The 23,221-nt window shown below is 40.4% G+C and overlaps 1 protein-coding gene across 1 annotated transcript in view; it reads left to right on the top strand.

Annotated features, from left to right (window-relative positions):
- Positions 1-3,478, top strand: part of LOC306658026 (uncharacterized protein) — a gene marked incomplete at its 5' end in the record, with an annotated part of 151,004 nt that extends 147,526 nt beyond the window's left edge. Inside the window, 2 exons of the mRNA XM_079134657.1 lie at positions 1,574-1,617; positions 2,986-3,478. Coding sequence (XP_078990783.1) covers positions 1,574-1,617; positions 2,986-3,081 — 140 coding nt within the window. The 3' untranslated portion in view covers positions 3,082-3,478. The remainder of the gene's footprint in view (positions 1-1,573; positions 1,618-2,985) is intronic.
- Between the last annotated feature and the right edge of the window lie 19,743 nt (positions 3,479-23,221).

Raw genomic sequence — 23,221 nt, 5'->3', positions numbered from 1 at the left:
ATGACTTCTATGAAATTTTATTCAGTTTCGTTGACAATGACTGAGCACTTACTCTAAGCCAGTTTTATCAGGTATCTCTGCTGCACTCAGGACAATGCTGCCAGGGATCAGTGCCTCTTTTGCACATGTCAACAGGGTTCTTGAGTTAATGCTCTTTGGAAAGAGCATTAACCCACCTGCGTTACACCACCCACCTGCGTTGTTGAGAAAGCTACAGCCAAGCACTGCACAGCTGGCTCTGGACCTTCCCTGGGTCAGTAAGAGCAACAGCAGGAACACCAGAAGCTGCTCCTGACAAGGCCAGAAAGGGAAGGGGTTTGGTTGGCAGTTGTCTGCCCAACAACCTGAACCCTGGAGTGTGGTTGACTTGCAGGGAGGACTAAGAAATGCTAGGTGTCCTGGTTTTAGTCTCCTCTACTAAGTGTACCCCATGCTTCCCTTTCTGCTCCTTGGCCTCTTTATAGCAAATGGATTGATGAAAGCTCCAGTGTTCACAGTAGTTACAAGTTGTAACTACATAAATTGACCAACAAGGCTGTCTTGTAGTACCAATGATTAAATCACAGAAAATTAACTATGCTCCACTTTGGATCAGGTGACCCCTTTGGGACTGGGAGCAGGGACACACAACACAGTGCTTAAGCAGTTGACTTTCTGGAGACTGTTCTTGGGAATGGAATGGCAAATAGATCCCAAAAAAGGGACATTAGGGTGAATGGAGGTCCATATAGGTGCTGACCTTTGTACCTGCCACCCACCCCTCTCCACCTCCACAAGTGCTCACTTGCAACACCTGGGCTCAGGATCCAGCTGCTTCCAAGCTTTACTGACCCAGGGGTAGGGTTGCTTTCCTTGAAGGGTGGATGTTCTTGTTAAATATGTCTTTTGATTGGTGATTTGCCTTTATTGAGTCAAACTGAGGACAGTTTTTGAAGCTGGCCTTTGCTTTGGCACAAAATATAATTAGCCAAAGTGCCACCCAATTGACTTGCACCTCTAATATTTGAATATTGATAAGATGTTTTAAGTAACTGTAGACATCTATTGTTTAATCTGAGATCACTCATCATTTTTTCCTTTAAACAGCTGTGATGATATCTATTAAACTCCAGTGTGCAAAAAAAAAATATTTTTTGTATGTTAGCAATAATGTGCACATTAGATATCATTAGATTATTAGATAATAATTACCTTATTATGGGAAGAGTTTGGATGGTTGAAGTTTCACTTTGAAAGTTTAACAATTTCCCAGTTCCCCATTCTCACTTTCTAAATTCTCAAAGTCTCCAAAGTCATTTGATTGACAACTACTTATGCTTATTCTGAAGTTGGCCCTTGGGTGCTTCTGAACATGCTGGGGAGGGAAGTTATTGCAGGTGGAGTTTGGAAATCTTTTACGCTCTAGTTTTTTTAGCGCTCAGATTTTTACAAGGACAGTTAATTTTTAATTTTATTCTCTTGGAGCTTTTTCACTGTTTAAAAGGCTATATCAAATGTATTGATATACGCACAAGTGAGAGAAATTGTCCATGAGGTTTTAAAATATTCTGAATAATATTTTCTTTCTTTTTAGCTGTCTCCGTTATGAGGTACAGCGCCTCTGCTTTTGGGTTTGCAGTAAGTAATCTGAAATGTACTTTCATGAAATTTTGCACGATTTTCCTGAGCTCATGCGTCTCACCCTGAGCCTTCAAAATAAGAGGGTGGCTAGCATAGGAAACACACCTTTTATGGAAACAGCTTCTATAAAAATTATAATTTAGTAGAATTAAACTGCATTGAGACTATTTTTTAAGCACAGATGGGGGGGGCCACATTTTTTACAAAGTGGTTAGTTAAGAGGATGTTTTAGGAATTTCAGTCCTTTTTTCCCTTTCCAGTTTGCGTGTAGACCTGACCTGTACTAGAGTGATACATTTGCTGGTGTAGACAGAAGCATTTGAGAGTTAAGATCGGTGTTACTCACATTGGAATAAGCCAGTCTTTAGCCCAACTAGGACTGCCTGGATTCCCAGCCTGCCTCGTGGGGGAAGTTGGTCAGAGAAAGCAGGTCTCTTACAGGATTGGGGTTTATGTTGAAACACTGGGTGATGTTTCCCCATGCCCCTTCAGGAAAGTGCCAGTGCTTGTAGTTTTCTGGATGAGAAGTGTGACATGGTGTGATGACTCACAAGGGAGCTCATTTCACATCCCTCCTGTGTAGAGGCAAGGTTTCCTGAGGGTATGTGTGCATGTTCCCAAACCAACTTCGGCCCTTCGTTGTAAGAATTAAGTGTTTAGGGGGCATTGCATATTCTTTTCAGAATCTTAAGAAGGATGTGGATTGTCAGGAATAATGCACATCACTGCACACACACTACATATGTACACACACGCACATACACATTTTCTTCCTCCTCTCTAGCAAGACCTCCCCTTCCCTCTGATCACCCTTTCCTTCCATCCATTTCTCTCTCTTTCTTTCTCTGCATTTCTCTTATTCAAACAAAAGCGCTGAATTTTGTATGCAATATGGAAGTGTTGATGTACTTTCTGGAGCCTCTGGGTGACTTGCATCCTTACCCTGAAGACAGGTAGAGCAGTTCCATTGGCAGTCAGAAAAAGAATCTTCACCCCAGATCTTTGACTTGGGATACGCAGGAAAATGCTGAAATTATCTTGCTGGCCATGGGGAAACCAGGATCACATATTTTAGAACAGTGTACCCCTACCCCACATTTTCAGAGTGCTGAGAGCCAGAGGCTGAGGCACCAGAGCCCACAAATGACAGAGGGACTCTGATGCTGCTACCAGGCCAGCACTCGGGTAGGCTCCAGACTCCCCAAACTCTACCATGAGGATCTTGAATGGCTGCATCAAAACATCCAGAAAATTGTGCTTCAGATCACTCATTCAGATATTTTGAGTCACAGCCCAGTTCTGTGTCTTCATAGTCATGCCCCATTAACTCTGAAAAACTACTAAAGTCATGTCTCCTTCTTCTAGTTTGATGCCATCCTGGATGTCCTGTCATCGGCGATTGTCCTGTGGCGTTATAGCAACGCGGCTGCGGTACACTCTGCACATAGAGAGTACATGTAAGTGGATTCTTATCTTTTTCCAGACTCCAGAACTCTTGCAAGTGATGGTTTGCAATGAGAAGGTCCCCAGACTGCCTCTGAAGGCACTTGAAGTGATATTAACGAAGTGGGATGGTCAGAAAGATGGGGTATACCTGTTTGATTTTCTGTTCCCTGCTATTCAGTCTGGAGTGAATATTTGCTTGTCTTTCCTTCCTTCCTTTCTTCCCTCCCTCCTTTCCTCCGTTCCTCCCTTCAATCCTTCCTTCTTTTCTTTCTTCCTTCTCTTTCTTTCCTAGGACCACATACATACTAGGCAAGTACTCACCACTGAGCTATACCCCCAAACCCCCAGAGTCAGATTTCTGGGTTTTGAGGATCAGTACTTGCTGGCTTTGTACTGCATTCTCTCATCTGGAAAAGCAAGAAAACAATTCCTCTTTCACGCATTGTGATGAATACACACACGCTTGCACATAAATATATTAATTTGTGTGTGTGTGTATATGTGTGGGTGTGTGTGTGCGTGTATCAGGGCAAGAGTTTTGCCCTGCCTCTGCAGCTTTTGAATGATTCAACACAAATGAACAAATGTCTTCTTGCTGAGGTTTATGATGGTGCCCTGAGAAAAGGTATTCTTGTTTTTTTAAAAAAAAATTAATTTATTTTTATTGTTGCATTATAATTATAAATAACAATGGGATTCATTATGCCATTTTTGTACATGCACATGACCTAATTTGATTGATTTCATTCCCAAGTACCTTTCCTTTCCTTTCCCTCCTCCCTGTCCCGATCTGCTTGCTCTACTCATCTCCCTTCTATTGTTGTTATTATCTTAACTAACTAGGATTATATGTAAAAGCTGAATCCATTGTGGTATATTTGTACATAGACATGGCAGAATTTGGTAGATTTCATTCTCAGTATTTCTTTATGCCCTGCCCTCTTCCCTTCCTCTCAATCCTCTCTCTCTCTACTCTATTGGTTGCAGAAGGTCCTCTTTAATGGAATTGTAAGCTGTACTTTAACATTCAAACATTGAGATATCTCTTTGATGCCAGGAGATGCAGACAGTACTGTATCTGAGATTGAATGTACCTAATGGAAAACTCAAAGATGACACCATAATGAATCCACTAATGAGAGCAAATTTTAGTTTACTTTATTGTTGGTTTTAGGTGGTACACAGAAACTTCTTTTATGTGTTAAATAATTTTTTGTCCTTAGCTCTTTTAACAAATATTAAGTATTGAACTTGTATATCACAGATCATTTGGGGAAAGTTAATTTTAAAAAGTGCATTAATTTGTGACTGAAAAACTAAGAAAACAGTAGTAAGTACCATATTAATTTTGTAAAACTTTAAGCAATGGTTCAGAAATGATCAAAGTTGGGTTAACACTGGTCTAAGTGAAGGAGCAGTTGAGGAATTCAGTAAAAGCAATCTCCATAGCATTATCTAGAGAAATGCTTGGATTTCAAGAGCTAGCCTATATCTTATCAGAAGAACATGTAATCTTTGATTTTGTAGTTGCACTATCCAGTATTCTTGCCACTAATGCAATATTTTAGCACCTGATATGTGACTTGTTCAAACTGAGATGTGTTATAAATGTAAAATGCCTACCAGATTCCAAAGACTCAGTAAGAAAAAACAATGTGAAAGTTTTATTAATGTTAAAAATATCAGTTGCATTACATGTTGGTATCAGAATATTTTAGATATATTGGGCTACACTATTCGAACAACTTTTCTCTCCTGTTTATTTTTTAAATGTGGTTTCTAGATGTTGAGAATTATGTCTTACATTCTTTTTAAAATTTTATTTTATTTTTTATTTATTTTGATTCATTGTACACAAATGGGGTACAATGTTGTTTCTCTGGTTGTACATGAAGTAGTTGTACCATTTGTGTAATCATACATGTACATAAGGTAATGATGTTTGTCTCATTCTGTTTTTCCTTATCCCCACCCCCACCCCACCCCTCTTTATCCTCTATAGAATGCATCCTTCCTCCATTCTTGCCTCCCTCCCACACCCCATTTTATATCATCATCTGCTTATCACAGAGATCATTCGGCCTTTGGTTATGTGTCTTGTGTTGTATTTCCATATATAGGAGAAATGAGAAGGATTATAAGTAGAGAACTCTTCTCTCTGCCTTTTCTTTCTTATTTTAGAGTTAATCAAGAATTTGATCTGCAGTTCCAGAAGGAATTACAATCGGAATGTCCCAATTTCTCTTCTCTAATTTGCCTTTGTATCTGATTTTCTTTCAACCAAAATGATTTTCATGAATTTTAGTCACAGAGACACAAATTATTGTAGATTTTTCCTCCCCCCCCTGTGTTGGAGGTGAAATGTTCCATCTCTGGACTACACCCCCAACCCTTTTAAATTTTATTTTTGAGAAAGAGTATCACAAAATTGTAATCTTCCCACCTAGGCTCCTGAGTAAGTGGGATATAGGCATGTACCACTGCACCCAGCTATTGTGATTTTTTCTCTAAGAGTCAGTTTCTTGGAGAACAAATATTGACATGGTAATGTGGAGGTTTGCCCAGATCAAGTTTCATGACAAGAAATATCTTTGGTTTCAAACAAATTCCATTTCAAAAAGTCTATATTGTTATCCTAAAGGCAAGAACTCAGAGATGATGCTTTGATAATTCCTAGGTGGTTGTTCATAAGAACATGCCAATGAATGAACTTGGAGAGTTCTGATCTAGGGATTAAAATGATATTCACAATCTTCTGTGTTGTTGGCTTTAAAGTTTTAATCTCTAGCTTATCCCTATGTAAGTTAAAAATTCATGAAATTGCTGCCTGCTGAGAAGCTGATGTTTGCATATTAATGAGCATAAATGGAGTTATGAGCAGCATAACTAGAAAAACCAGTGGTTTCCAATAGTTGCTGGAGAAGATTATGAGATGGAAATAGAAATATCCAAGTGGCCCTTGATTAAGCTTTCTTATTTTTCTGTACTGGACTTGAAACCACCTAATGAGTTTGAAATTGCCAATGCAAAGAGAATAGAAACTTTTTTGATCTTTCTTTTCAAGGACTGTCCTGACTGGATGTGCTGGGGCCTTTGATACTCAGAGAAAGAGAGATACACTTCTGCCCACCACAGAAGGGTAACCCCAATTGTTTTGTTGCATTAAAATTTTTCTTTTGGTTACAAAAAAAACCACATAGCATAAAATTTATCCTCTTAATTATTTTAAAGTGTGCAGTTCAGTAGTGTTAAGTATATTCACTGTTGTAAAACAGATACCCAGAATTCTTTATCTTGCAAAACTGAAATTCTACACCACTTGAACACTTCTGCATTTCCTTCTCACCCCAGCTTCTGGTAACACCAGCCTACTTTCTGGTTCTATGAATTTGACTACACTAGATGACTCATAAAGGAATCATTCAGTCTTTGTCTTTTTGTGACTAACTTATTTCACTTTGCACACTTATTTTCAAGGCCCATCCATCTTTCACTGTGGTGATGTAATTTCCTTCTCTAAAGACTGAATAATATTCCACTGTATGTATAGCATAGTTTGTGTATCCATTCATCCATTTATGTTGCTTCTGCTTCTTGTTTTTTGGGAACAATGCTGCATTGAATGGGTTTGCAAATACCTCTTTGAGAACCTGCTTTCAGTTCTTTTGAATATATATCCAGAAGTGGGATTGCTGGATCACATTGAAGTTCTGTCTTCAAATTTTTGAGGAACCTCCATTCTACTTTCCATAGCAATTGCACCATTTTTAATCCCATTGACCAGTTATTCAGGCTCCAAATTTTGTTAGTCACTTTTCTCTAAATAAGGATATGGGAAAGATGAAGAATCAGGTTTTTTTTCATGGTCTGAGTTTTCAACATGAGTATGATAGACAGAAGAACAATGGAGTCAAGTAGATTTGCAAGGAAGGGAGTCATCAGATAGACAAGAATATCCAAACTGGGCCAGGAGGGATGGGATGACAATGACAAGGTTAATGAACAGTTCTCATAAATTAGAAGTATTGATGAGGTCAAGAATGGTTGGTGTGGGGGCTGGGGGTTGTAGCTCAGTGGCAGAGCGCTTGCCTAGCACATGTGAGGCACTGGGTTCCATCCTCAGCACCACATAAAAATAAATAAATAAATAAATAAATAAAGGTCCATCTACAATTGAAAAAAAAAGAAAGAATGGTTGGTGTGGAACCAGGTGCAGTGCATGCCTGTAATCTCAGTGACTTGGGAGGCTGAGGCAGGAGGATTACAGGTTCAAAGTCAGTCTTGGGAACATGGTGAGGCCCCAAGGAACCTGGAGAGACCCTGTCTCTAAATAAAATTTTTTAAAAATGGGGGTTGGGGATGTGGCTAAGTGGTTGAGTGTCCCTGGGTTCAATTTCAGATACAAAAAAAAAAAAAAAAGAAGGAAAAAAGAAAAGAATGGTGGTGTGAGGGTGAGATGTTAAAAGCCAAGAATTCATTGGTGTTTCATTGGTGTAGATTCAGGTTGAGAGTAGGTGACTGAGTATGGTGGTCATAAAAGGTCAGAGGTTGAGAGAGGCCAGGAATTGGCTAGATGCTCCACCTGGAATTGAAGTTATAGGAGTATTTTGCAGAATTTGGGGAGCAGATACAGTAGTAATACCACTGCCATCAGTCATGAAGGCGGCCAGGAGTTTGGAGGTAATGAAATGAAGGAGGTGCAGTGCATGGTCGAGTCTGATGCAACGGTCAGTGTTGAAGGAGGAAGCTGGAGAGATGGTTTGAGATTGGTTTCTGAGAAGAAAGAGACTTTGAAAGCGGGGCAAGAGAGAAACTACCTTTTCTTTGAATATAGGAACAGCAGTTTCCTCCGGGAAACTGGGTTATCATCAGGGAGCAATTGGAACAGAGCTGGAGTTGGGGAATGAGCAGAGTGCTTGTGGGAAGGCTCAGGGCCATGTGGGGGAGGAGGTACAGAGGAGCTGGGGATGGGGACAGGGTGGTAGCCTTGGCCCTATGCCAGTGGATTGCTATGCAGCCCCTTCAAAACAATGAAGTGCCTATTTGTACACTTACATTGTGAGCTACAAGGTTCATTAAATGAAGAAGCATGGTGAAAAGTAGTGTCTGTGGTCTTTTCTCATTGGTTTTAACAAAAAGGGTTCATATCATGCATACTTGCTTAGGCATATAAAGATCTCTGCAGGAATACAAAGGGACTGGCAGCAGGATCGCCTTCCCTCTAGCAGAGGGACTGGGGATAGGGGCAGGAGGGAGATGTTTTCTTTATGTCCTTTAGACCAGAGCTATCCAATAGACTGATGTAGACATGCTCTATATCTGTGCTGTTACTGTCTTGAGAGCCACTAGCCACATGTGGGCTACAGTCACTGGGGAACTTGGATCTGTGACTTTAAAGAATTTAAATAGTCCTGTGTGGTTAGATCTACTGTACGGGACAATGAATCCTCTTTAGTTAGAACACTTTCTATTTTTTTTTAAACAGAGTTTTGAATAAATTGAAGACATGGGCCTGGGGGAGTAACTCTGTGGTAGGACACTTTCTTAGCATGCCTGAGGCCCTGGGTTCCAGCACTGAAGAAAAAATAAATTAAAGCACAGGAAACTTGAAACGAGAAGGAAGGATATTGAGGGGAAGCAGGGAGGTGCTGCAGGGGAGGGGTGTGGGGGAAATTAGTGTACGAGGAACTGGCAAGATTGAAGGACATGGGGATTTGTGCTGCTTCGTAGCCATCTCAGCCCGGTGTACCGGTAAGGCCACAGGAAGGACAGCCTCCTGCGGCGTCAGCTACCAGAGCAATCGGGATGCTGCACAGATGGTAACAGCTTGGTGCTCTTTGGGAGACTCTGACATTTTGCATATGGTTGCAGCACAGGTGGGGTCCCATGAAGATGCCGTAGCCCCAGCTGTCTCTTTGGGCAATCTGTCAGCTCATTGAGACAGAGGGGTGGAGGCAGATGGGAGGCATTGCCTCACCTTTCCAGGCTTCTCAGTCTACATCACAGTCAGCCACATAGCCAGAGAGGCTGATCTTCTGTTCCAAATGTACCTGCAGATGGCATTTTCTAGCACGTTGGAAAGCGAGTTTGAGAGCTCTGGAATGGCTGCTCTTAGAGTGCATAAATCCTTTGTGTGTCTTCTCATGTGAAATAAATGGGTACCCTGGTTCTCACCTGGGGAGCCTACTCTGCTTCTTTTCCAATTGCTGAGCCAAACTCCTTGGCCTCAAAACTACCAGTTGACAGGATTGCTTGATGATAGCCTTTGATGACTGACTTCAGCAGCGCCCTTGCTGCTTTTGGAAACAAGTCCAAAAATTTAAGAAGAAAAAGTAACCGATTCAGTCAAGAGAGGATGGATTGGTATTTTGCTTCTGGTGCCTGATCTAAATGAAACTGCAAAGGCAATGAGTTATACCAAGGACATATTAAAATAGCACAGTCTCCCCTACTTCTATGGGGTGTTTGATCTGGCCTTAACTCAAAGAGTCTGGGGAAGCGAATCCCATTTACTCTCCATCTCTCTAGTGCTCTTAACTTTACAAAGCTGTTCGATGTGTTTTAGCTCAAGAGCAGAACCTGAACTGGAAGAATAAATAACTTCAGAGATGCCCTCAATGACTGGTGAGATCTGAGGCAGAAGGTGGAACCTTATGGCAGGACACATGAGCTCATCTACCTTAAATAGTTTGAATTTTATCTTACCTGAAGGCAGAAGGGAATGGTCTCCAACTGGTCAAAGTCTTTGATCCATCAAAGGACATGTGAAACCTGCTAAGACAAGACATGTCAGTACAGGTTGTGCATCATGGGCAGGGTGTATTAGAGGAAGAAGTGTAGACTTGGTCCCATTAAGAATTGAACTGTGTCCCCCAAAAAAGATATGTTGAAGTTCTAACCCACAGTACTACAGAATGTGATCATATTTAGTAAAGTGAAGATAAGTTCATGCTCCATTATGGTGCCACTAATCTGGTGTGACTAATACTCTTAAGAGAAGCCATAAGAGAGACACATGGAGTGGATAGCTATGTGAGATGCAGGCAGAGATTGGAGTGGTATATTTATGAGGCAAGGAACCAGGAAGGATAGGTTTAAAAGGAGTGTGACCCTGAGGACATCTTGACTTTTAAACTTCCAGCTTCCAGAACGGTAAGACAGTGCATATCTGTTTAAGCCACCAACTTGTGGTGCTGTTAAGACTGCCCTGGGAAACAGATACAGTCCTCAAGAAGAGTCCTCCATCAGGACTACACTGTCTCTCACCAACTCTGTCCTGAAGTGACTTATTAATCTTTTAAAACCTCAGCTCTCCCTTCTGTGAAAGTGAAGGAGAGTTAATGGCAACTGCCAAATGCTTTGTGGTTAAGACGAAGTCTGGCATTGAATGTGACTTCAATATATGCTCAAAAATGTTGGATGAATAATTTTACATCCTTAGGGTTTTGGAAATGTTTTCATTTGTTGTACTAAAATGGTTTGATGTTATCTGCCCCCATTGTTATTATTTTGTTTTTCAAGAGCATGGAATAAAAAAAAATAAAGAAAAAAAATTAAATCTGAAGTACTTTTACATATTTAGAAAGTTGCTTTGACTTGGGAACATTGTGGGGGGAATAAGTAGTGAAGACCATACAAAATTGTTCCTTGATTTCTTAATTCTCCCCCAAAGAAAAGTGATGTGTGGGGCGTTCAAAGTAATACATGATATTATAAAAAGTTGAGGCAATTCATAAAGGTACAAAGACTGTATTAAAACTCACTAGTTTAAAGAACATCCCAGGGAAATCAAGAGTTAAGATTTTTTATGTGTGACGTGAGCACGCACATGCAAGCATATAGTTACGCATCTTTAAATAATGTAAACATATGTATGTATATACAACACATGCATGTGTGTATGTATATATATGTGTGTGTGTGTGTTTATGTACATGTATTTTAAAATAGAGATGTTCTTCAAAGTGGTTTTTCATCTTAGGATAAATAGAGGGTTTTTTAATTTTAAATTTTTTTTTTAAAGAATTGAGGTTTATTTTTTATTTCAGTTTTTTGAGGGGTACTGGGTTGAACTCAGGGGCACTCATCCACTGAGCTGCATTCCCAGCCCTACTTTGTATTTTTTAATTAGAGACAAGGTCTCACTGAGTTGCTTTGTACCTCTCTCTTTTTTTTTTTTTTAATTTTTAAAATTTGTTCTAATTAGTTGTACATGGCAATAGAATGCATTTATACATTTTGATAAATCATACATATAAGGGGTATAATTTCTCATTTTTCTACTTGTACATATTGTAAGATCACATTGGTCATGCAGTCGTATTTGATAGCAATGCAGTGTCTATGGATTTAGTCTATTTTGTTTAAGCAAATTTCTCCTGAAGAAATGGGTTATTTCCAATGTCTTGGGTTTATACATTTGTATTTTACATGTCTTTGCTATTTCTTTTCTTTTTTTATTGTAACAAATGGGATACATGTTGTTTCTCTGTTTGTACATGGCGTCAAGGCATACCATTTGTGAATCATAAATTTACATAGAGTAATGTTGTTGATTCATTCTGTTAGTTTTTCCCTTCCCCCACCCCTCCACCCCTCTTTTCCTCTCTATACAGTACGTCCTTCCTCATACTTGCCCCCACATCCCTAACCCTAAGCTCTAACCCTAACACTAACCCTTCCCTCCCCCCCATTATGTGTCCTCCTCCACTTATTAGCGATATCATCGTCCTTGGCTCTTTTTTGAGATTGGCTTATCTCACTTAGCTGATATTCTCAATTTCATCCATTTGCCTGCAAATGCCATAATTTTATCATTCTTTAGACTGAGTAATATTCCATTGTATATATATACCACAGTTTCTTTATCCACTCATCAATTGAAGGGCATCTAGGTTGGTTCCACAGTCTGGCTATTGTGAATTGAGCAGCTATGAACATTGATGTGGCTGTGTCTCTGTTAGTATGCTGATTTTAAGTCCTTTGGGTATAGGCCAAGGAGCTGGGATAGCTGGGTCAAATGGTGGTTCCATTCCAAGTTTTCTAAGGAATCTCCACACTGCTTTCCAGAGTGGCTGCACTATTTGCAGCCCCACCAGCAATGTATGAGTGTACCTTTCTCCCCCATCCTCGCCAACACCTGTTGTTGCTCGTATTCTTGATAATTGCCATTCTAATTGGGGTGAGATGGAATCTTAGGGTGGTTTTGATTTGCAAATCTTTGCTATTTCTTTAGGATTTATTACTAGAAGCTGAGGTCAAAGTCTAGGCTATCATAATTTTGACAAGCAGAGTCAAAATGTGCTCCAAAAAGATCATTCTAACTTCTGTTCTCACTAGCAGGAGTTGAGGGTGCCTGTTTACTCACCTTTGCCAGCAATAAGCGTTGTAATTCTTTTTGAATTTGCCAGTTGTCCAGGTGGAAATTTGAATTCTTGCATTTCTTTAGTTACCAATCTAGTTGGATAAATTCCCATATACTTCTTGGTCATTTGTATTTCTTTGAGAATTGTATTGCCAGAATTTTTAATGGGTATGAGAAGATTCTAATTCTGTTTTGGAACTGAACCCAAATCCAGGCTCCTAGAACTCAGGTGACTAAGAAATATAGCATAATAATTGATCAGCTAGTTCTTGTCTTACTTCCCGCCACTATATTGTTTTATTTATTTTTTCTTTTTTGCAATACTGTGCTTTTTTCTGCCACAGATCTAATTGCCCATACTTATGTATGCATTGGTAAATTTGTTTGTCCAACTCCCTCATAAGACTTTAAATTTACCAGGGCAAATGTCTTCCTTTATCTATCTTATCCCCAGGCCCTAAACTAATACCTAGCATTAGTAATACCTAGTAGGTGCTTATTTAATAATTATGGGATGAACCCAACTACTATATATAACTATATATAAGGTCTAATAAGATAAAATTGCAGGATGAAAGATTGAGCTATAGGATCCCTTGAACTTATGTAAAATTTTGGTAACCCTTATTAAGATGCTGTGCACCTGATTTGTGCCATGTATCATGCTAGGCTCTGGCTTAAAGGTATGAATTTACACCCAATACAGAAGGTAAATATTGTTCCTGAAGGTTCATGGCTAGTAATGGATAGAACTGGGGTTTAAACCCAGATCTTGCCCTGAAGTTTGCTTCTTACCACTATGTAACACTAACTCTCCAAGTGATTATTTTCAGGTGTTGGTTTTACCAGTTTGTCCTTCTGCCCTTTTGCAATGGCCTTTCCTGCTGGCATGGTGGTGCATGCCTGTAATTGCAGTGACTCAGGAGGCTGAGGCAGGAGAATCTCAAGTTCTAGACCAGACTCAGCAACTTATCCAGGCCCTAAGCAGCTTGCGAAACCCTACCTAAGGAAAAAAAAAAAAAAAAAAAGAACTGGAGACAGTGGTAGAGTGGTAGAGCACTCCTGGATTCAATTCCCAGTATACCCCCATTCCTGGAAAAAAAAAAAACTTTCCTAGCAATTAGCTGAACCCACATATTTAGAAGGATTAAATTCAGAATAATTAAGAACTATAACATTATTCATTGAAATGCAGCTCTGGGCTTTGGTCCTACACTGTAAGGTGAAAAAATGGTTGGCAATTGGCCAGACAGAGACAAATTGCCACTACAGGGCAGTCTAGGTGCCTGGTAGACTTTACCAGGAGTTGGCATTCATGTCCTGGGTCCCCTGGCAAATAGCTGCCATGGCAAGCACTGTACCCCTCCCATGTCTCAGAGGCCTTGCAAATGAGGAAAATGAGGATCCTTAGTTTCATCTGCGACCTGGAATTCTTCCATGGTCTTTGAAACAGCCGGGTTTTCATGACACAGTCCTGAGGCTCAGCTCTCTAGCTTTGCCATCAAGGAAAAGGAGCCAGCCTTTGTCAACAGCTGTAGCTTCTCCTCTGGCATCTGCTCTTAGGACGGGTATTTATTGAATGTGAAGTGCTCTATTCCTGAGGGTGCTAGTGCCCAGCACCGTGGGCTCTCACCTTGAGGGCCTCCACCCTTTTGGAAAGGTTGGCTGTGTCATTGCTTGTCCTCTTTCCTTCCTCTGCTCTGTGCTTCCCTGGTGGGAACTGCTGCTGGTTTGGAGAGGTGAGGGGCTCAGTTCAGGGACCTTCCTGGAAAAGATCAGATTTCCCGAAGACTTGAGAATGAGACCCCTCCCTACTGTGACCACCTTTGTCAGTTGGGGGTTTGGGCAGGTTCTTTCCCTTCTCTGAGCTATCCCGTTTCCACCCCAAACTTTTTGCCCCTTCTTAATCCACAGCTGTATGTGAAATTTTAGAATCAGTTTTTATGCTATGTAATTTTTTTTCTCACTTGTCTCCATATTTTTTGCTATTGGACATTTTTAATTCAATCTGACTTAGCGTAGTACTTGACATTGACTATTGATCAACACCTAAATGCTGATATGGGTTATAGTTGCCCTCTAATTTACACTTTTTGCATTTCCTGAAAACAATTTTTACAAGGTACAAATGTTAGTTTTATAATTGTATCAATCATACTTTTGAGGTGTAAAAGAAAGCAAGCCACCAGTCTGGGGACAAAGAATAAAGCTTTCATCTCCTCCATGTTGAGACTGCCTTCCTCTGGTTATCCTCTGTTGTGCAATTGGATTTAAGCTATCAGCACTGCTGGGTGTTTTCACATATGACTACTTCTTTTAGGAACGAAGTCCTCACTGTGCAATGAGCCCTCCTTTGGGGTCTGTTAAGTTGCATGGGATTCTGGGGACCATTTTTCTCCCATCTCTTCTGGTTTTCTTTAAGTGTTGTTCATTTTCAGTGTGGAGTCAGCCTGTTTTTTTTTTAAATTAATTTTTTAAATTTGATCTAATTAGTTGTATATGACAGTAGAATGCATTTATACATTTTGGTAAATCATACGTAAATGGAGTATAATCTCATATTTTTCTGGTTGTACACCTCATAATCTCATATTTTTTGTAATCTCATATTTTTCTGATTGTAGGATCACATCAGTCATGCAGTCATGTATGTACATGAGGTAATATTGTCTGTTTCACTCTACTATCCTTCCTACCCCCATCCCCCTTCCCTTCCCTTTACTCTCCTCTACCTAATATAAAGTAACTCTGTTCCTCCCTAGTGCCCCCCTACCATTGTGATTAGCACCTACATATCAGAGAAAACATTCAGCTTTGTTTTTTTGGGTTTGGCTTATTTTGCTTAGCATGAGTTTTATCAGTGTCTCTCTGCATCATGAGTCAGCTTATTCATATAGGTAAGTTGTGAGATAGGAGGCATTTAAAAGAATACTTCGTGGTTTTTAATTGTTACTATTTACCTCATAAAATTGTTGTGAGAAACAAATGAGGTAATATAGGAAAGTGGCTTGACACAGCATTTGACTTATGCTAGGGACGTGATAAATTGGTGTTATTTTAACAGTAGTTTTCCAGGCAAAATAGAGAGAGGTTTTTTAAAAATTAGCTTTATTAAAATATAGTTCACATATGGGCACAGTGGTATGTGCTTGTATTATAGCCCCAGCTACTTAAGAGACTGGGGCAGGAGGGTTGCTTAAGGCTAGTGTGGGCAATGTGTCAGACTGTTTCTTAAAAAAAATTATCTGTGTATATATGTGTGTGTGTGTGGTATGTGTGTGTATATATGTGTATATATTTTTTCATATACATAACATTCACATAGTGTATCATTCACCCACTTAAAGTGTACAATTTGGTGGCTGTTAGTATTTTCAGAGTTATATATCCATCATCACAATCAATTTTAGAACATTGTCATTACCACAAAAAGTAGCCCCAAGTTCCTTTACCTTTCATCAGTTACCCCCCCTCCCCCAGCTTAGGCAACCACAAATCTACTTTCTTTCTGGAGAGCATGGGCTCTTTTGAATGTTTCACATAAATGGAATCACACCATGTGGTCTTTGGTGGCTAGTGTATGCCTTCGTCCTTCATTTAGTCATTCACTTAGCATGATGTCTTCAGTGTTAACCTATGTCATGAAGTCAGTCCTTCATGTCTTTCTGTTATGTGGACATGTCGCTGGCTCTTTGCGGTACCAAATCCGCAGATATTTGTCACCGCCTGCAGCAACAATTTGTGCGGGTCTTATGGGTGGTGGACTGGAAACTGAGCTACTTCTATCTCTGAGCTGCTTCCTTACTTGCTTGTTTATAGAGGATAGAGGAAATGAGGCTTACTTGCTTTGAGAGGAGAGACAGAGAGGCTTTGCATAAGAGAGAAAGACTCTAAATCTTCTTAGGCTTCTAGCAGCTTCTTCTTAAAGGTGCATCCTGCATCCTGTGAACTAAGGATGCGTCTACCTAAGGTGCTTTAGTGATGTGTCCCACGTACTGCGATCTGCATATCTGTGATCTGCAACCTAAAGGTGTGTTCTCAGTTCTCTGCGATCTGCCTTCCACCACTGTTCCTACTGCTGCTTCTATCTGCTTGCCACTTCTTCTTCCTTTCTGCTAATGGCTTCTCTGCTTGTTTCTGCTAGCTGCTGCTCTTACTGTCACCCTCTCTGCTAGTGGCTTCTCGCCACTTCTTTCTGCTAGCTGCTGCTCTGCTCTCGTGCTTTCTGCTAGTGGTTTCTTGTCGCTTCTTTCTGCTAGCTGCTACTCTGCTGTCATGCTCCGCCTACGGCCCGCTTATATCACCTCCAGGAGGCGGAGAGTAGGGCCACGCCTCTTATGCAAAGATTAAGCAAGACACTAGATGTCCGAGCAGGCACGATTAGGAGTGCTCGAGAACACATGCGCATGCATTGTGTGCGTGGACGATAAATCACCTGAGTGTGCTTATGTCAATTAACCTCCTCGCTGCCGACAACCTCTGGCTGACTGCCAGGCGCCATCTGATGCCGTCTGCATGGCACAGCCCCCAACATGGACAGTCACATTTTATTTATCCATTCATCATTTGATGGGCATTTGGGTTCTTTCCACTTGGGCTTTTATGAAGAGTGCGACTCCAAACATTTGCATACAAGCCTTTTTGTGGAAATATGGTCTTTGGGTGGGTATAGAGCTAGGAGTGGAATTGCTGAAATTGTTAATTCATTCAGGCTACTATAACAAAATGCTGTAGTCCGGACAACTCATAAACAACAGTAATTTATTTCTTACAGTTCTGGAGGTTGGGAAGTCCAAGGTCAAGACAGATTCAGTGTCTCATGAGGGCCCATTTCCTGGTTCATAGATGGCATTTTCTTGCTGTGTCCTCCCATGGCAGAAAGAGCAAGGAGCTCCCTGGGGCTCCTTTTGTAAGGGCACTAATCTCATTCACCAGGGCTCTTCCTTGTGATCTAATAACCTCCCAAAGGCCCCATCTTGTAGCCTTTGAGGACTGGAATTTCAATTGTATAAGGGGCACTGACATTCAGACCATAGCTGTGGGGTATGTAGTAACTGTATGCTTACCATTTGAAAAATTGTCAAAATGTTTTTCAAAATGGCTATACCATTTTGTATTCCTAGCAGCAGAGTATGAGAGTTCCGATTTCTTCACATCCTTGCCAACATTTGTTATCTGTCTCTTAATTCTAACTGATCTAGTCGGTGAAATTGGCATCTCATTGTGGTTTTGATTTACACTTGAGGATTTTTATGCCTTTGGAAAAAAGCACCTTTCTCTTCCTTGTCTGACTTTGGCTTCTACCATCTTTTAGAAGATCTGTTACCCAGCCCAGTGTGGTGATCCATGCCTGTAATCCCAGGGACTCGGGAGGCTAAGGCCAGAAGATGTTCAAAGACAGCCTTAGCAATTTAGCGAGACCCTGTCTCAAAGTAAAAAGGTCTGGGGATGTGACTTAGTGGTTGAGTGCCCCTGGGTTCAATTCACAGTACCAGAAAAAAAAAGAAAGAAAAAAAAAAAGTTCTGTTACCTGTGCTGTTAAAGGAGCATGTCACTGCTGGAGAAGCTTTCTTCAAGAGTCCTTCATCTCACTTAAGTTTGTCCTCCTGGCTACTTGGGGTCTGTAGGCCGAAGCTTGATTTTAGTGCTACAAAATTCAGGGACTCAGAATAAAGTCACAGAACTGATGTGTAAGAACAGGATGCCCATTTATTAGTGACAAAATATCCTTTATAAGACACTGTCTGGGTACATTTTAGCCTTTATGCTATGTCCACCTGACCCCCAAATTTGTATGTTGAAGCCCTAACTTCTAGTGTGATTGTGTTAGAAGTATCGGGACTTAGAGAGGTAATTAGGTTTAGATGAAGCCATGAGGGCCCTTCTAAGAAGAGAAAGAGGTGAGGAAGAAGAAGAGCTCTCTTCTCACCCCATGTGAGGACATAGTGAGAAGGTAGATGTCTGCAATCTGGGAAGAGAGCCCTGACCACAACCTGACCATGCCGGATTCTCATCTGACTATCTCCAGAGCTGTGAGAAAACATCTGTCCTTCAATCCCCTCAGATTGTGGTATTTTGCTATGGCTGCCCCAGTTAATAAAGTCTGTTTGTTTTATTCCATTTTTTTCCCTGTAGACTGACCCACTTAGGAATCCTGGCCATTGGAACAAGCCGGGGTTGGAGGAATACAATATCTGGTGACATGGGGCTGTATATTAGCTGTACTGTTTGAGCCACCTTTGAGATAGGCTAAGGTTCCATCTTTGGGCAACACACTTTGGAGTTTATTTGCCTTTATCACCACCCTTTTTGCTTCTGTGGTTTCCCAATCCTTTTTCTGTTCTATGAGCTTTTTTTTCAGTTATGTTGATATTATCACCATCTGCTGACAACTGAGGCTTCTATTCTTATTTTTTTAATTCATATTTTTTTGAGAGCCTATCGGCTTTAGACAGAGAGCCGTGGTGCTTACAGTTTGGGAGAGAACTATGGCCCGGGGGCTGAGGGGTTTTTATATAGTTCCTGCTCTGATCTGTGAGATTTCCATCTAAGTGATTAACTCCGAGGGTTGTCTTAACTACCATTTTCTTACTACACTTTGGGCTCTGCCAAGTAATCTGTGTGTTTTGTCTCCTTTAAGCCTCAGAACCATCCTATAAGATGAAGATTTCACCGTTTGGGTTTTACAGGAGAGGAAATGCAGGCCCAGAGTGTAGAGCTGGGGTTCTGCTGGTGGAGCCAGGATGGGCTCCATGCCCTGCACAACCCAAGGCCCCATGTAGCCTTCATCTCTATGTGGTACTGTACCCAGCCTGCTCAGGAGAAGCCTGGGGATTTGTTGTGTGCTGAGGACAGGTGTGACTGTGGACATGGAAAGCAGAAGGAGAGAAGAGCTGTGAGCCACCCCAGACCTCAGCCAGCCCCACAGGAGCATCACACAGCCTTATGGCCAGCTAGAAGGGGAGCCCAGGTGGGCTGCTGAAGGCACCCTCCTTTCATCTTCCTTGTAGCCAGAGAGAAGTTGTTTTTCCAGTTTGAAAGTTGACCCCCCCACACCAAAAAAACACTTCTGTCTTTTCAGTCTTTTCTGATATACATAATGTCACTACCCTTTGTTTTCATTTCTCCATCTGTTAGGTTAAGACTGAAACTTCTCATCCTTCTTGCCTTGGAGGTATCTTAGAAAAAGCATTAAAATAGAATATGTTCTAAAGACTTGGAATGTGGGCTTGTGCACTCTTTCTCTCTCTCGCTCCATAATTATAAATATATGCATATACATATGCATATATATATATTTTAAGTAAATATTTAAAATAAATATATATATATTCAGCCAAGAAAATACACATGCATTCACACACTATAACATATAAATAGGCATGTGAAGTATACCTATAAAATTATCATGTTTTAAAATGCAATTAAATTCTTATTTTTTTAAGAAGGTATTTTTTTTTACTTTATTTATTTATTTATTTATTATTTATGTGGTGCTGAGGATCGAACCCAGTGCCTCACACGTGCTAGGCAAGCACTCTATCACTGAGCTATAACTCCAGCCATAAATGCAATTAAATTCTTTTTAAATATATCATTTTATCGTTGTGTGAACACTTAACAGTAGAGCTACACTCTTAAAAGACAATGCAGTATTATTAACTGAGGCACATTGTTATACAGGAGATCCCAGAGCTTCTTCATCTTTTAGAACTGACTTTAGGCCTATAATCAGTAGTGCTGTTTGCCCCACTTCCTTGCCAGACATTCTTAAATATAAAATCCAAGGGGGACACCTCTGAAAGGACTTCAGGATTTCCATAGGAAGACTGTTCCAAGCTTTAAGTGGAAGAGTACAGCACTCTCCCTTTCCATAGCTTTCCTAGGACAACAGAACAGGCCTTCTTGCTGTTTGTTGCTCAAAGGGATCGTTTAGTTTGGATGTTATCACTCACTAAAATTGCTCTGTGGTATCTTGAGGCCATGAAAATCTCTTTCTCGTTTTGCACATGTTGTTTTTAATGAAATAACTCGCGTGCATGATATATCAGTGTTGTGGAAGTTGTCTGTAAACAAACAGTATGCTGATCTTGCCTGCCTCTTTAAATCTAAGTTCAGATTTTCTTCCTCTCCCAAGGTGACAGAGTCTGAGATCATAGGTGATTCAGGTTTATTCTAGGTGTAGTTCTTCCAGAATAGAAAAGCATGTGTTGGAGTCTGAAATTGATGACCTTTCAAAAATAGTAGCTGTATGCACTGTCTTTTGTCTCACTTCTGACTGAGAGAACGGATAGATATATGGGAAATGACACATTTCAGCCCTTGATCTCAATATCTTATTACCCCTTAATTATTACCCTTTAATTTTGTTGTCTTCAGTTAAGACCAATCTGGCTAACTATCTGCTTCTCCTTCAGGGGGTGGGTTTGAATGTTTCAGTTGACACCCCAGGAAATGTAGCCATAGAATCCTCATGCCTTTGCCAGTCATATGAGGACTTGTGACTAATCAATCTGAGGGGCTTCTGTAGCAGATATGAATTGAAGCTTCAGCCTTACTTTGAATTTCTAGGGTTTCTTCCTCATTTCAGGAGTGGTGAGTGATGATCTTGTCATTGGTTTCTGTTTGGATAGAAGTCTTCACTAAGTGTGCATTTTGTGTTATACATGAGAGGGTAAAATTTGTTTTGAAAAAGTTCAGTTTTTACTCATTAGTTCCCTATCAAGAGACACATTTTCTGATACCCTACTCTGAGGTATGTTCATCTCATTCAGTGAGTTATTTAGAGCCTACTATGTGCCAGGTACTTTGTGAGGTACCAAAAAGAGACAAGATAAACCAGCTCTGTCTTAGATACCTAAATGGAGAAAATGGACAAATAAGTAATTGCAGAGGTAGTAAGAGCTGTGAAGAAAATAAAATTAACCAGGATACTGAGACAGAGTGCAAGAGGAGGGCTTCTCTGAAGTTGGGGGTCGAGGGAGGTCACTCAGCAGAGGTGATACTTAAATTGATCCTTTTTTCTCCAGGCAGAAAAAGCCCTGGAAAAGAATCCCTGGACAGAGGGATCACTACAACACAAAGGCTCTAAGGTGGGACCAGCTTGATGTATTTGAGTCAGAAAAATGGGTTGCAGTGTCTGGACCCAGGTAGTGAGGGGCAAAGGGGAGACACAGCTGGGGCCTTGGGAGCCTTGGGAGGAAGTTTTGATTATCTGAGCAGTGGGAAGCCATAGCCGAGTTATTAAGCCTTGGGGTGAAGTGACCTGGTGCATAATTAAAATAGGGGAGCTCAGCTGGTGTTGTTGTAAGAGAAATCCACTATTCTTACGAATATGTGAGGACCTCCATTGTTTGTTTTTTTAAAAAATTTTTGTTTGTTCTAATTCGTTGAAAATTCTTTAAAAATATAAATACTTTATTCATTTCACTGATTGTAATAATATTTTTGGAAAGTGAAAGTTTGTCCTCAGTCACTCTAATTTTCATCCCTTTTTCCCTTTCTCCATAAAAAACAAAACAAAACAACAACAACAACAACAACAACAAAACACAGTGAACAACTTGGTGCCTTTGCTTCCAGAATATTTTCTTTGAAATTAAATAGGATACACATATGTATGCTACACACACACACACACACACACACACACACACCACACACACACACACTCTACTAGGTGTGAAAGTGAAAATAGGATCTTTCTATACATATTGTCCTGGAACATGCTTCTTTCTTCTAACATAAAACCAAGGACATTTAAAATACTCTGCCCTATATCTAACCCATTCTATTTAATGACCTTGTGGAATTGTACTGTTGTCTATAACATAATTTATTTAACAATCTATTAACAAAGCTGAGTTGTTCCAGCTTTTGCTGTTTCAGCTTGTCTGTGAATCTGTGCATGCCTCTTTGTTTATTCTTTAGGTTTGGGGAGATATGGGGTTACTTTTTCCTTTGATTGGAGACAACTAAATTGTGAGTTTTAAAATCCCTTAGTGTGGTCCTAGACCAGTCTGTTTCTGAATGAGAGCCAAAGCTGGTTTGTTGGCAAGAGTGTGCATTATACCAGAGACCTGTCATTCCCTAAGTATGATGGGGTCTTGTTTGCCACTGATCTGTAATCTTGATTGTTCATGGAGTGTCTGCTCTGGTTGGAATTGCTGCCAGCCAAAATGCACCAAAGAATGAGGAACATATGTAGGGAATGGTAAGCGCACCTATTTTATATGCATATGAAGCCTGGAGTATTCCCCTAAGCACGTTTCAATGTGTGGGCACAGCTGCAGGTCTGTATTAGGTTGCTTTGCCTAATATCATGAGTAACTAAAGCCCAGGGACAGGCTCACAAACAAAAGACTACATAACACTGGGTCTTTCCCTTTGCATAATTAACCCAGGATGCTGCCTTTCCAGAACTGTGATTGTTTGAGGCATTAGCAAGCCACATTCAGCATCAAATACACATTCCCTTATTTTCAAATCTACATTTTGCAAACATCACATCTATAAAGGAGTTTAGGATAGAAGATAAGTCATAAGAAATGACTTATGAGTAATTTTTTTTGATCTGTTGTTATACCCAATCCCTGGAACAGTTCAAGAAGACTGGCCTCATGAGATGTTTGGGGAGGAACTGACAGCACTTGGGGCTGTTGTGTATTGTCTGACATGAACCTGTGGAGCAGATTTGGGGAACGATGTTTTGTTTATGGTGCATTCATCTCTAATCACTGAGCTAGGATTTAGGCCAGATTGGTATCTTTATGAGTTTGGCTGACTCAGAGA

The sequence above is a fragment of the Sciurus vulgaris genome (genome assembly GCF_902686455.1).
Source record: "Sciurus vulgaris genome assembly, chromosome: 3".
In the NCBI taxonomy this organism is placed as follows: Eukaryota; Metazoa; Chordata; class Mammalia; order Rodentia; family Sciuridae; genus Sciurus; species Sciurus vulgaris.
The sequence above is the reverse complement of the archived record's forward strand: the minus strand, read 5'-3'. Positions and strand labels throughout refer to the sequence as shown.